At 40.7% G+C, this 15,010-nt stretch overlaps 1 protein-coding gene across 1 annotated transcript in view; it reads left to right on the top strand.

Annotated features, from left to right (window-relative positions):
- Positions 1-4,502: 4,502 nt before the first annotated feature.
- The window catches only part of GFPT2 (glutamine-fructose-6-phosphate transaminase 2), a gene marked incomplete at its 5' end in the record, with an annotated part of 12,007 nt that continues 1,499 nt past the window's right edge, over positions 4,503-15,010 (top strand). Inside the window, 16 exons of the mRNA XM_010135919.1 lie at positions 4,503-4,610; positions 5,229-5,327; positions 5,998-6,123; positions 6,405-6,463; positions 6,974-7,108; positions 8,521-8,582; positions 10,067-10,146; positions 10,427-10,544; positions 11,202-11,365; positions 11,911-12,006; positions 12,102-12,199; positions 12,559-12,679; positions 12,990-13,147; positions 13,284-13,398; positions 13,997-14,124; positions 14,813-14,980. Of these exons, the coding sequence (XP_010134221.1) occupies positions 4,503-4,610; positions 5,229-5,327; positions 5,998-6,123; positions 6,405-6,463; positions 6,974-7,108; positions 8,521-8,582; positions 10,067-10,146; positions 10,427-10,544; positions 11,202-11,365; positions 11,911-12,006; positions 12,102-12,199; positions 12,559-12,679; positions 12,990-13,147; positions 13,284-13,398; positions 13,997-14,124; positions 14,813-14,980 (1,835 nt within the window). The remainder of the gene's footprint in view (positions 4,611-5,228; positions 5,328-5,997; positions 6,124-6,404; positions 6,464-6,973; positions 7,109-8,520; positions 8,583-10,066; positions 10,147-10,426; positions 10,545-11,201; positions 11,366-11,910; positions 12,007-12,101; positions 12,200-12,558; positions 12,680-12,989; positions 13,148-13,283; positions 13,399-13,996; positions 14,125-14,812; positions 14,981-15,010) is intronic.

Raw genomic sequence — 15,010 nt, 5'->3', positions numbered from 1 at the left:
CTCTTGCGCTGGCAGGTAAAAGTAAAGCTCCTTTGTCCGCCTCCTTCTCCCAGGGAAAGGAGATTGCCTTTCTGCTCCCCACAGTCTCCCCTTTCGGTGTCCTCTGTCCGGCGGCTTGTCCCTAGGTCCGGTGATCGGAGAGGTCCCGTTCGCACCGCCCGGCTGCTGTGGGGGTAGCCTGGCTGCGTTGTTAACCTTCGCTCCTGGTCCGCACGCCTCAGTGCATCGCTGCCTTGGCCAGTGCACGGGCTGCTTGGGGCGCTTGGCTCTGTCCTTCCTAATCCACGACTGGGGCTTGATTGTGACTCGGTTCCCAGCTGTGGCCATAGGAAGAGTTTGTGCTTTTCAAACAAAGGCTGTGAAGGAGCTTGATGCTTGGGTGATAGGAGTTTATTGACCTTCCTTTATCTAGTAAAGATGAGACGGTGAAGGTAATACCTACATCTTATATGCAATTTCTTAGCTATGCTTAAAGACAGAGTGCAGGTTCAGAAGCTGCTAATGCAATGTATTTTAATTATGGAGGAAACCTTAGTGGAACTTCATTTATCCCTTCACTGAAACCTCCTCTCAGTTCTCGAAGGGTAGTTTTTTCAAAAGAAAAGTTTGTGCTTGTACTTCTGAGTCATCATGAACAAAACCTCTTCTGTGAGATGCAGACTGAAAGTGAGTTGAGTTACTGCTCCTGAAACTGTAGCTAGGTATCTTCTCCATGCCTCCACATCCACTTCAGCTGTAAACTCAGAAAGGTCGAGGAGTCCTGTAAGCCTCTTTCACTTGAATGGCACCATGAGGTGGTATTGTTTGAGCTCCTGTGTGACTCTCCTGTTGCTATCAATGAGTCAAGCTTGGTATCTTCTAAAGAAAACGTCTTCAGGTGAGAGACTTGGCTCAGTGCCTAAGTAAATCCAAAGCACCCTGGTGGCAAGCACTAAGCAGTGAGACATGTAATGGTAATATCAAAAACTTAGCAAATCTGGGCCGAGTATTGATTGGGAAATGAGGGTAGCAACAGTGTTAAGGAGTTTGGTAAAACGTCCAGCTTGGGGTGGAGTAACTGACTCAGTGTGAGACAGTGAAGAGAACAGCAGTTTGTGAAGCGCAGAGAGAGTACTGCTAGTGGTTTTTTTTTTTTCTTTTGACATTGGGAGACCTTCTATGTGCCATTTGTTATAATGAAAGATGTCCCTTGTCTTCCTTGATAAGCTGTTCTGCTGTAGGAAGGGCAAGAGGTCCTGAGGTTGCAACCAACAGTTTCTAAGCTTTTTTTTTTGCATACCTTTCCCAGTTTAAGTGTTGAAAATGTGTCCTGTTTTCTCTGACTTCAGGTAGCACATGAAGTTTTCTGTTTTGAAAATACATAGGTCATGAAATATTGCCATAAACATGCTTTTTAAGAAACAAAGTTGAGATGTTAGTGTGTTCACATGTCAGAAGACAGTATAGCAAGTCTGCAGGGTTTAAAACCCAGGTAAGATGCTCTTAAATGGATGATCTAGCTATTTTAAATCAGGATATGAGACTGGGACTTTCTCAAAGCTAAGAATCTGGTATCAAGAACATGCTTACCCCCACAGAGACATTTTATGTTAAAAAAGATTAATTTTATTCAAACTTCAAGTATAGGCTGCCCCCTTCTTGGTTTTGGTGAAATCTTGCAATTGCAAGAGTTCCTGTGGATTTTTCCCACCAAAAAAAAAAAAAAAAACCGACTCACTGAACTTTTCCTCTCCTTGAGGCTCTGCCTGCAATCCTGAAAGGGAAAGGGGAAACTCTGAGCTCTTGATATGCACACAAAGGGGGGAGCCTTGCTTTCAGGGTCTGCTCCTCGTTAACATTGGTTTTAGCAATGTTTTAACTACCTCCTATTTTGAGTATCTGATTCCAAAGGTGAGCCGTACAGGATTGACCTACTTCTATGCAAACTCTGTAATAATGGAAAGTTACAAACTAGATTTAGCATTTGGATCAAGAGAGCAAAGCCCTGGTAAAACACTTTTTAAATGCTTTCTTTGGATGCTATGTTTGTATGTATGACTTAGGAAAGTATTTAACTGCTTCTGTTGTGCTGACAAGTAAACATTACCTTACTTGATACCTGTCACTTCAGTATTGCATTAGCTTAGAGTACTTGTGTCTTCACTGGGGAAGAGAGCTGCAAGCTCTGGAAACAGCATCTGATAGCTTGGGGAGGCCATTATGAAGTAACTTGTGAGCATCACAAAACTCTTATCATGAGTGTGATTCAGCTAAGATTCAGTCATATTGGTGTGCTTCCAGAAGGAATTAAGCTGCAAGAAGTCTTTATCAAAAGTTATTTCCACATGAGCTGAGCAATGTGCTTTAAATCTAGCCAAAATGATGACTCTGTAGGGAAGAAAAAATGCAAATGGATAAATCATGAAACAGAAGAGTACTAGAGAAGCAGTGCTGAGAGCAAGATTTATTTCCTTTAACTGGAAGAGTTTATAATATATTCCAGGAGAAGTCAGCCTGCAGCTATTGCTTTCGTTGTAAGTGGCCTCTGGTGCCTTCTACATCTTCTAATCCACATGTGTGGAAGCACAGCTACAGTTCCCTGGAAACAAGGATCTTTTTAACAATTGCAGCACACTGGTAGCATTGTAAGGACAGTCCCAAAGGAAGGCTCTTCCTGGAGCTCTGTGTAGTCAAAAGATGCCACATGGAACATACAAGGCTGATGCGTCTTAAATGTATTGTGAAATCTGGCCTAGAAAGCAGAGCTGGATCTGAAATGAGGTGTGTAGCAATGTCTTGGAATTACGTTGAGAAATTTGTGTTGAAGAATGCTGCTCTTGAGGTTCGTGGTTAGTGCCAGAGAACGGTAAATATCTGTCTGGAAAAATGATCAACAAGCTCTCAGTCTAAAGTGACTGTGTATAACCAGAGGCATTATTTTTCAAAGCGTCCATGAAGAACAGTATTTAGCTGTTGAAGTTCCCAAACACCTACTTAAATGCAGCTATCCTCGTAATATTTCTGGTAATGTTGGATGCTCTAGAAATAATTAGGCTGGGCTCCTCAAATCTCATTCTGCAGTAGAAAAGCATTTTCCACCCCTTAATCCATCCAAGATATATTCAGGGACCAATGTAATAGTCAGTCTCACTATCAAATCAACAGTATTAATGGCTTAGAACCAGTGGACTGACTGAATTCACTGCAGTATTTATAAGGGAGATTTAATGGTGTATCGTTATAACAGCTTCTTCATTACAGCCTGTTACAGTTCCAAAGCCTTAATTGAAGGGGAGCAGGGTGTGTCCTGGGTTTGCCTTGGCTGAACTGCTTATCTGCTGAGCTCTTAAAGTCTGGTTTTTGCTAACTGTAGTCTCCAGTCCTGATTTGTTGCTTAGAGAAGCTGTTGAATCGCGAAATCAGATGTTTCTGTTTTATTGGGGTACAGATTTGCCAGAGTAATAAAAGGGCCTAAACTATCCTTGTAAATGCAGGAGTCCTAGGAAGAGCAGTAGGCAGAGAAAAGGAACAGTTGTATTTTCCTTTGCAGATGACCTTTTCTATTACATCTTTTCTAAAGATAAAACAACATCCCCTAAACTCCTCCTAATGAAAAAACGCTTGTGTACATTTGCGTTAAAGGTAATTTGTGCAGGGGTGGGAACAAACCCCAAATCTAAAAAAGCCACTTCTTGGTTGATGACTGCTCTATTCATGAGAAGAGGGATCAGACTTCAAGACTCTTCCAGGCTCTGTTTGCCAAGTAGGCAAGGAGTAAGTCCACGTCTTTGCTTGTGATGCCTCTGTAAGAGTTGACCTGAGTAACACGGGGCAAGCAAACGATCTTCTGTCTCTGAGTTGAGTTTGGCAGGCAGCATTGTGTTGGCGGCACAAAGGCTGAATGCTTGTTTTTTGGGTGACCCTGTTTTTGTTTCTCCTCTTTCTTTCTTTGTTGTCCTATCCTTTTGACTTCTGCCCTTTCTCTCTGTTTTCTCCTTTATTCTCTCCCGGCTGAAGTGGCTGTTGTACACAGGATTAAGCTGGAGCCTTTCAGAAGGAGATGTTGTGCCTAATACCTACCCATGGGTATTTAAGGCCATGACTTTGATTACAAAAGTCTCCTTGTGTTAGTACTGGTGAATATATTCCTTCTTCAAATGTCTGGATATGAAATAGATCACAACGTTCTCATTTTCAGCTGTGGTTTTCATGAAAAGTAGAAATTTTTTAAGCTCTCTCAGCAGTTTAACTCTTTGTGGGTAACATGAGGAGAGTGGAACTGGCCAGGGAAGCGTGTGTTCTGTGGTGAAAATGAGGGTCCTGATTCCTTTATTGCATTTGAACTCTTTCCATTTAAAAGCCCAGTAGGAAGAATTGCACTAAATGGGAGGTTGGGTTCCCCTAAGACCAAATCTGTCATAATACTTTTAACGGGTTTTAAATCTGAAGCAATGCAAACTCTAAAATAACAAAAAAATCTTTGCTTATTTTTTTTCCTCCCTTCCCCTTTTCTCTTTAAACAGGAATTTTTGCTTATCTAAACTACAGAGTGCCTCGGACCCGGAAGGAAATATTTGAAACCCTGATAAAAGGATTGCAGAGACTGGAATACAGAGGATACGACTCTGCAGGTATGTGAACTAACTCAGCCAATTAATTTTAGCAACTAACAGCTACTTATGTGACTTTTTGGTTACTTTCAACCTCTGCATGTTGGATTTTTCTTTTTTTAATCTGCAGGATAAAAAAAATTCAGAACTAATTACCTTGATTCTTGGAGTTTCTTCTTCTCGTCAGGGTGTTCGATGGGGTGTTTAGCTTTGTAATCAGGCGGTGGTTGAGTTTAGTACACATAAGCAAAGCAAACAGGATGTGAGAGAGATGGTGCCCATGCTGGGTCAGGTAGCGTGTGTCTCAGCCTTTTTTTGTGCGTGTGAGTCCCATGAAAAGATGAGGAAGATTAAACTTGACTTTAAATTGAGTTGGCTGATTTAACTGGGCAAAATATATCAGTCTGTCCTCAAGCAAAATTTGAGATCGGTCGTGTACATTTTCATCTGTGCAGTGGATACAGACTGCATCTAGTTTGAACATACACAGGTCTAGTGACAGATTTCAAGTATATTCCTTTGAAGGATAATTTAAAAATTAATGTTTCACTGGAGCGTGCTTGTCTGTATTTTCTCAGCTTTTTTATACAGTGTATTTTATACTTTAAATAACATTCGTGACTGTGTCCTATCCTGTAGGAGTAGCTATTGATGGAAACAATAATGAAGATAAAGAAAGGTTCATCAAACTAGTTAAGAAAAGAGGAAAAGTAAAGGCCCTGGAAGAAGAGTTGTACAGTAAGTGTCTTAATTACCCCTTTACTTTGGCCTCCCAGACAGATAACATCTGCATCTTGGAGGAAAGTCTGACCATGGAGCTACAGTTACGATTTTGCACCAGAAATAAGTGTTGTGTAATTCAATGGCAGTTAAATCGTTTGTGCCCCCCGAATTTGCACTTGAAAAGCAATCTGACCTTTAGGTATAGTGCTGTGAAATGATCAGTCTCCTCTCCCCTCTTCTGGTTGCTCCTTTGTTCAAGACCTGGGCTCCCTTGGCGCTTTATTCAGATGGTTTCTGTGCTTGGTAGCTGAAATGTCAAAACATGGACTCTGACAGAGTTTATGACCATTTAAGCAGCTGGCTGTCATCACAGGCTGCTGTATGCAGCGCTTCCATCTGCGAAGAACTGAAATTGTGTTTAAATACGTTTACATTATAATTTGTTGCAATGTGGTCTGTTGGCCTGGCTGTTAGTACTGGTGGAAAATGCTTGAGTCTTGGGAACCAAAGTTGTAATCACGGTAGCCTGAACTATCTGAACTGCAACATGAAGAAAGCAAATGGTTTAAAGAAAGCCTGAACATAACTTTTAGTTTTTTGCCTGTAGGAATTCTCTTACTGTTTTACTAGTCATGTGTGGAGGCTCAACTTTAAACATCCAATAAACTGAATTTCTTGTGTATAGAACAAGACGACCTGGATTCAAAAGCAGATTTTGAAACACATTTTGGAATAGCTCACACTCGCTGGGCGACCCATGGAGCACCAAGTGCAGTCAACAGTCACCCTCAGAGGTCAGATAAAAGCAACGGTACGTAATCCCTGCAGCACTCTGGAACTGTACGAGTTCGAAATAGTTCAGTCCACATAGTACCCGTGTTCTTTGTTCCTACTAGGGCTGTGGTTTCTGTTTTGTATACTAGGGCTAAGCTGTTGCCATTCTGTCTAGGATAGACACTTGCAATAAAATAGCCTCTCCTGAGGATAAAGTAACACTGACTTCTAAGCTTTTTTCCCCTCTAATTTTGTGTTCTGAATTAAATGTCTTAATTTTTCATTACTGTTAATTTTCCTCCCCCCCACCCCTTCTAGAATTTGTTGTTATCCATAATGGAATCATCACAAATTATAAGGACCTGAGAAAATTTCTGGTGAGTCTGTGGCAACTTGATTCTAAAGCTAGAAAGTAAATGCTTTACCAGCTACAGTAAGACCTTTCATGACTTTGTTGGAACCCCAGTTGATGTTTTCCTATATAATCTATAAATCGTGGTGGTGTGAAAGAGTCTGCCTAATAAAGATAATCTGGAACTGGTGAAGTGTATTATGTTCTTTTAACCCTAAATGCAGATTCTTTGAGTAGACTAGATTTGTGCTCAAATTCTTTTTAGAGGGTGTGTGGAGTGGGCTCCCTTCTGTCTCTTGTTGCTTGACAGATGCTAAGCAAGTCTTACTACGTGTTTTATTACAATATTTCCAAAAAAGTAGCTATGACAGGGTAAGTCTTTGTTTTGACTGTAGTTCTCTACATCCTCTGGTCCAGTGTAGCGCTCTGCAACAGACTGCTCGCTATGTAGTTTCTGGTGGGAGGCAGCTGAGGGGCCCTTCAGTGTTACTTGCCTGAGGATGAAAACATTTTACTCTTCTATATCATATTTCAGGAGAGCAAAGGCTATGAATTTGAATCTGAAACAGATACAGAAACGATCCCCAAATTGATCAAATACATGTATGACAACAGGGAAAGTGATGACACCAGTTTTTCAGCCTTGGTAGAAAGAGTTATTCAACAGTTGGTAAGTGGGAAGCTTCTTTTTTTCTGTACTACAGCATAAGCTATTTGTGGGGCTCCTTAATATTCTGCACTTAGATCTTCTACAGGAGTCCTTAGAAGGTGCTCCAAATAATGGTTTTTGGCCTCTAAACAATGCTTGATAGACCAAGGAATGAGATTAAAACTTTGGAAACTTCAGTGGTAAATATTTAAATTGCATTGGGAGGTTTTTTTTTTGTTCGGTGGTGGTTTTTCTGGGGTTTTTTAAATCAAGAGGTTATCACAGTTTTTTTAATGAAGTGCCTTTAAAAAAAGTTAATAGGAGTCTCTGGGGGTTGAAATCTCACAGCAAGGACAGTGTGTTCTTAAAGGCTATTCTGATCATGTTAAACATGGCTGTGATTCAAGTTTGTCTAATAATACACCTTGGTCCGTCTTTGGAAATAGATCTAACAAGCTGTACTGATTCATGGTATAGCTGGCTTCCAAACTGTGGAGTGGGAACCTACTGTTACTTAGTATGTGAATGCTTAAAATCATTGATAGATGCATTGCAGGCTTGGAGAAAGCTCGCTTTGTTTTCTCCCCCAGTCTCCGGGCAGATGTTTTCCCTTCCTTTCCTGCAGTTTCTTACACTCTTTTCACCTCCTCTTTCTCCTCTCTGAAGCAGCTCTGTAGGGTCCTCCTGGAGCAGGGCTGGAATATGAACCAAGTAAAGACCTGTGTGGGTCAAGAGGGAATAGTGGTGCAGCCACCTGGGTGAGGGGAAGGGGGACTTCACCTGACCGCAGAGCAGACTGCCTGGAGTCCCTGCCAGAGGAGTGGCTGTTCCCGTCCTGCTTCTCTCTGCAGGACTGGGGAGGGCCTTTGGAATGCTCCAAGTTTTCAAGCAGTGTTTAATGCTATGGAGAGGTTGAGTGTGTGTGTTCCTATCCGGTTCTTGCATTGTAGATTTCATTTGGGGTATCTTGGTGGGTAGAGGTTTTTTGTTTTAAGTACATTAGTGAGAATTTCCTGCTTAAACTAGAAGTAGTAACTCCAAATTTCAGCTGAATGTGTGATAAAATGTAGCTACATGCACATTCTTATTAAAAGTAAATGTCTAACAGTCTTTGTACTGATTATGAGTAACATCTCGGAGACATTCTTAGCCCTTGCATTGGAAGGTACTGGTTTTATTGATAAAGAGGGGCTAAGTGCTCACTTCCTGACCTTTCAGCTGTTCCACTGTTACGTGCAAGTGAGCTTGTTCTGCTCTGTGACCAATTCCTTTAAAGGTGCCCTCTGCCCTCCAAGAAGAGATTCCTGATAGTAGTAAAGAGCTTTTCTTCACATCCTCCTTGGGGAAAAGGGGCCCCAGCTTAATGAGATGCAACTAATTGAGATAAGTCGTTTAGGATTTTCTTTCTCTCTTCTGTTTGCATTGGTTTCCAGGAAGGTGCTTTTGCATTGGTTTTCAAGAGCATCCATTACCCAGGTGAAGCTGTTGCTACCAGGTTAGTAAAAGTCCATTTTATACATAATTCAAGCTTTTTAGGTAAAAAAAAAAAGCTAATGTCTCTTAAACCCTAGAATACTGATGATTAAAGTGCTTAATTAACCAAAACGCCAAAGGTAGCTTGCTGCAGCAAAGCTCTGTGGAGCATATCCTCAACTGACTATTAAATATAACTTAGTTTGAGCTGTACTGACTGCAAGTCACACAATTTTCAGAGGCTTCTGTTGACTCTCTATAATCTTTAAGTCATTTAATAAATTAGCTGTGACTGTTCCCTTTTTCAGGATACAAATAGTACTGAAAAGTAATCGGAGATGTTTTCTTGCTTCATGCAAATACACTTTTGGTTGGGATTGTCCAAATGACTCACTGAGACCGTACCACTGACAAACTCATTCCCATAGTCTGTCCTTCCATCTGTTACAGCGTGTCAATAAAGAAGCTTAGTGTATCTTTTGTTTCTAAAGTTGTATTAAGAGTGTGCTAGTGTTTCTCCCCCTAAATAAGAGAGAGAAAAGGTGTGGTTCCACTTTACTTCACACTGAATAAAGACTGAGGGAAGTACATTCAGGTTGGCTGAAATGCCATCATGGTAATAGCCTGTACAAGTAGTGTTCCCAGCTGTCTTAGCATTTATTAGATTTTTCTGTATATGTTCTATTTTTATGACTTGGAAAACAGCTTTCAGGAAATGTAGAGATATTAAAGCAGCAAGTGAAGTAGCAGTGGGAATAAAGACTGTTTTATACTACAGCCAAAAAGCCAATTGTTTCTGTAGTCTAAAATGGTGAAAACGCCAGCTGTACCATCCCTCTAACTGGAGAACATCTTCTGAAATGAACTGTGCTAAATGTGGTTCAGGCTTGGGTTTTTCAGAGTGAAGGGATTAAGAGAAGCTAAAACTGTAATATGAAGTGTTGGGGGGTGAATTGCTCTTTTATTCCTGTGATAGATTTTTCTTTTAGATCTTCAGTGTGGCTTATGACCCTTATAATTAAATGATCTTAATATTTTACAGTTTCAGAAGTGCAGTAGTGATGGCTGACTTGTCTGAATGTAGAAGGCCAAAGGGTGGAACAGTATTTCAACAGTAAAGAGCACTGACACAAACTGCTGCCTCAGTTCAGAGGCAGAGTAAGCCTTGTTTGAAGCCAGTATTCACACTCGTGCCTGTGCTAAGCTATTTTGTGATTACTGGAAGGAAAAAACTGGTTCATATAATTTACTCTACCTGAGTGTAGCTCGTGGGGAAAGAATCTCTAAAGCTTATGGTACTTACTCACACAATAATATTTGGCAAATCTTACAGAAACAAGCCAAGTTTATATAACTCCTGCCATGTAATGGCTTTAGGATCAGGGTTGAGGAGGATCTTCCTATTTAGGAAGCTAGATGGGATATTGTCTTTCAACTTCACAAATGTCCTTTGACTTCTCTGTGTGCACCTTTCTCTTTATAAACTTGCATGTTTTCCCTTTGCAGGAGAGGGAGCCCTTTGCTCATTGGGGTTAGGAGCAAGTACAAGCTCTCTACTGAACAGATTCCTGTTTTATATAGAACACGTAAGTTGATAAATCCAATTATGTTATTTTTTTAAAAAAAATTTTTACTTTATTATTAGAAAACAGGTTAATCAGTCTTTGTACTATAGAACTACCAGCTGATGCCCCAAATAGTGTCTTAGCTGACAATATTATTTTTATACTACTGAATGCATAGTTCATGTAAAAGTCCCATCCTCCCAAAATGCTCAGGAGGATGTGAGACCTTGAACCTGTAGAGTCTGTAATCTCTAACTTGAACAGGTCTGTTTCTGCGTTTAAAGTGTCTCATCTCTAATAGGTGACATTGAGAATGTGAAGAACATGTGCAATTCACGAATGAAAAGACTGGACAGCTCCACTTGCCTTCATGCTGTGGGGGATAAGGCAGTAGAATTCTTCTTTGCTTCAGATGCAAGGTAGTAAAAGTACTTACAGCTTTCTCAAAATACTGTTTTTGTTCAGAAGTGAGTTAGCTCTGGAAATCATACTCGTATCTTGCTGCTGCACAATTGTTTTCTGGTAGAAAGCTTCTAATCCAAATAACATCATAAAGCCCCCAGGCTAAGGTACTTGAAGGATGTGAGTGACTTGACATCAGTATTTGAACTGCAAACAAGTGCAGTATCTGCCAGTTGCTAACCTCTGTGTAAAGACAAAGTACATCCAGTTAGGAAGAGAAGTTGGTTTTGGCATTTTGATCCAGCGATCAGAGGAAGAAATAGTGGTGGTGTTCCAAATGTTGCAGGAACCTGGACATCAGATATGCATTTCAGAAACAAGGTCATGACCTCAGGAGTCCATGAGGAATACAGGAAGGGAACATCAGATCAACAGGAACTTGCTGATGCAAGGTGCTGTGGTTCCTGAGCCTTCCGCTCCACGTTCCTGTGACGGTGCAGGAGGAGCAGCAGATGGAGCCATTGCCTTTGAGATGCCTCACTCTGTGCTTATGTCCAAAGGCAGAGAGAAGTGGGGCTGGAAGTGCTGTGTGGCACATGTAATTGCTTCAAGGAGTGCTGACACCACGTCTTACTGACAGGTCGCGTTTGTCTTGCTTCTGTTTTTTTCTGCAGTGCTATCATTGAGCACACCAACAGAGTAATTTTCTTAGAAGATGATGATATTGCAGCAGTAACTGATGGGAAGCTTTCAATTCACCGCCTTGAGCGTTCAGCTAGTGATGATCCTTCCCGGGCCATCCAAACCTTGCAGATGGAATTGCAGCAAATCATGAAGGGTGGGTTGAAACATCTGGAAACGAGTATCATCAAAGATGGATAGTTACTGTCTGTGTAGTAGATCTGGCAGAAAACTGCTGATTTATTGCAAAAATGACATGTTATTAAGGCTGTTTGTACTGGAAGCTGACAATTCTAAGCTCTAATACCAAGGGACGATGGGTGGTATGGGACTCTACCCATTCTTAGCCTTGGAAAAGTCCTAGATACTTCTACTCATCTCAAGACTTAGTGAAAATGTAACTAATGTTGAGATGTTGTAGTTGTTGGCAAACTTTGAATGCAAACTAAGAACTGAAGTGAAATACGGAAGTTTCCTTAAAAAGGCATTCAGTGACCTTGTCAATGTCAGGAAATGAAACCAAAAATAGAGCAACCTACCAATCCCTCCTTTCTTCTCGCTTATTTCTATGCTTTTGTTTAAGCTAACAGTCATCTTAAATGAGCTTGCTACCACAGGTCGTCTTAAAAGTCCTCTCTTCGTTAATTGAAGCCTGTTACAATTACAAACCTGAGCGTTACCATGTGATGTTTTTCTGAACAGGTAACTTCAGTGCCTTCATGCAAAAGGAAATCTTTGAACAACCGGAATCAGTTGTCAATACAATGAGGGGCAGGGTGAATTTTGAGAGCAGCACAGGTAACTCAGGACAGGCTTCAAGCTGCGCTAAGCCTGCAAATTTTGGACATATTTCCTAGGAAATACACCATTGATATGTGTGTGTTTGTTTGCAGTTCTGCTGGGGGGGCTGAAGGATCATCTGAAAGAAATCAGAAGGTGCCGAAGACTGATCATTATTGGCTGTGGGACCAGTTACCATGCTGCAGTAGCTGTATGTTCAGCCTTAGCTGAAATGCTTGTGTGACTCCTAGTTGCTGAGTTTTTAGACAACAGCTCTTCATCTGCTTTATTTCTTCTGTATCTCAAACTTTGCCTTCCATTGAGGGGTCTCACCCTTTTATTCAGTCTTCCCTCGTGCCACATTCTTTATTAATTCTCCGATGCTGTTACCTACCAGGCTAGAAATTAACTTGTCACCTTGGTTTTTAAAGCTCTGGTGAGCTGTAGTTAGGAGTTTTTGTAACAAGAATCCACTTATGGGTTTATTAATCCAGATTATGCCTGACTCTTGAGATAGCAAGACTTACATGGGTGGCAATATTAACCAATGTTGTGTGTGCTTGAGTACAGACTCGACAAGTATTGGAAGAGTTAACTGAATTACCAGTGATGGTGGAACTTGCTAGTGACTTCCTGGATAGAAACACGCCTGTTTTCAGAGATGATGTGTGCTTTTTCATAAGTCAGTCAGGTGAGCTGCATTTACTGTTTGCCTTCAGTTGAGTGCAATCTGTAGGAAAAAGTTTAAAAAGCCAGTGATTTACTGCTTTCTGCATGTTGTAAGGGACGATGGCTAAGGGGCCGGATTTGTCTTGGATGGGAATTTTTTTCAGACCTGATTCAACTATACAGACAATAAGCAAGTGCTTGAAGATTATTTTAGTTCCATTTGTGTAAGTGTGGATGTGGTTGTTTAAAAGACACTTGTGTAGAATTTTGTGCTTTTCAGGAATCATTACTCTCCTCTGTCATACCGAAGTCTAGATGTCAATGTTTTCCAGGTGAAACTGCAGATACGCTTATGGCCTTGAGGTATTGTAAAGAACGTCGTGCCCTGACAGTTGGCATCACCAACACAGTTGGAAGCTCAATATCTAGGGAGACTGACTGCGGGGTCCATATCAATGCAGGACCCGAGATAGGTGTGGCAAGCACTAAGGTAATTGCTGTTCACCATTTGGCTTTCGTACCTCAGCCTTGTGGAATCCAATTAAAATGTTCGTTGCAGCTCTTCGAACTGAGATGGTAGTAACTCTCTGCAGACTTAGCTGCTAAATGTTTTGTTTTGTCTGCAGGCGTATACCAGCCAATTTGTGTCTCTTGTAATGTTTGGCCTAATGATGTCTGAAGACAGAATTTCCCTGCAGAAAAGGAGACAGGAAATCATTAGTGGACTAAAATCATTGCCAGGTATATTGATATTTTGGGTTTGAGGAGGGATAGGGGATGTTGGTTAACAGGCAATACAAAATACCACTTGGGGATGTTTCTTTCTCATTTAAGTATTGTTCTCCCCCTCCTCCTGAAAGATAGACAATGTAAGGAAAATAGATTATTGGCTTCTGCACTAAATGACAATTTTCCAAGTGCCCTTCCAAGAAAAGTGACAGGAAGATCAGAACTTGTGGGTTGGGTTTTTGGTTACCATAAGGTAGTTTTGTATGAGATACATTACTTGATTTCATAAATTAATGATTTGAAATTTTTAAAGCTTTTCACATTAAATCAGGATAGATAAAAGGAAACAACTGAAGGTGACTTTAAAATAGATGTTCAAAACTTCCGTTAGACATACAAATGGGATGTTTGAGCCCTGCTTGAGCCAAGTTACTTTAAATTTGTTACTGTAAATAAGGCCGGAGAAAATATACTGCAGGCAAAGATGCAAAGTTGATGGTTGAATTATATTAAGTGTATTTGTTCTAACAGATTTTTAGAACATCCTACTACAAGCACTAATTTTTCTAATTAAAGCACTAATTGATTTGTGCTTTGTGTGCCCCAATAGAGATGATTAAAGAAGTCTTGTCCTTGGATGAGAAGATACACGATCTGGCTCTTGAACTGTACAAACAAAGATCGCTGCTGGTTATGGGTCGTGGGTATAATTATGCCACTTGTCTGGAAGGAGCTTTGGTAGGAACCTCTCAGTATCATTGGATGTTACTTACAACAAGCTTTTGTGGCTTCTGCAACATAGTTTATTTCCAACGTTTCATTACAACTTAATGCTGCTGCAGTAAAGCTGCTATCTGTAACTGAGAGCATTTAGTCCTGTTGAAAAACACGTACATAAGGTGAACCTGAATGATAGCAATTTCTTGTTTCTTTCACATAATAAAATGCAGTGTTTAAGGAGTCTATTTAAACCAAACAAACAGTTTAAAATGCTGACCCATTTGAAAATAACTTCAGAAAAACACAATGTGCTGATGTTCAGATGAGATGCTTGTGCAGGAAAAATCTTACATGATGAATGTTCTGGTGGAATGGACACATCCATCTCTGAGATGGTCGAGATGCTAAAGGCAGACTGCATTAGCCAAGGTTGTGCTGGGTGTTTTTGACACTTATGTTGATTACTTCATTTATTTATCTGCAAATGCATGTGCATGGGCAAGCTCTGCTTCCTGCAGCAGCCTGCTAGAAATCCCAGCAGACAAGCCTGGCTGTTTTCGCTAGTGACTGATCTTTGAAAACACCATTTTGATACCACGTGTCTGTATTTGAGGCATATGTACAGCCTTGTTGTTTTTCTTCCCGTGGCTTCTATTTATCAACTGATTTACTAGTGACTTGGTGGCATTTGCTTTTCTTTTTTCAGAAAATAAAAGAAATCACCTATATGCACTCTGAAGGTATCCTGGCTGGTGAGCTGAAACATGGGCCCTTAGCCCTCATAGATAAACAAATGCCTGTTATCATGGTGATAATGAAGGATCCTTGTTTCACCAAGTGCCAGAATGCTCTGCAACAGGTCACTGCTCGACAGGTAAACTGCTGAACTGCTACAGTGTCACAG

Source organism: Buceros rhinoceros, unplaced genomic scaffold, assembly GCF_000710305.1.
Source record: "Buceros rhinoceros silvestris isolate BGI_N320 unplaced genomic scaffold, ASM71030v1 scaffold12495, whole genome shotgun sequence".
NCBI lineage: Eukaryota > Metazoa > Chordata > Aves > Bucerotiformes > Bucerotidae > Buceros > Buceros rhinoceros.
This window is presented reverse-complemented; position numbering and strand designations above follow the sequence as displayed.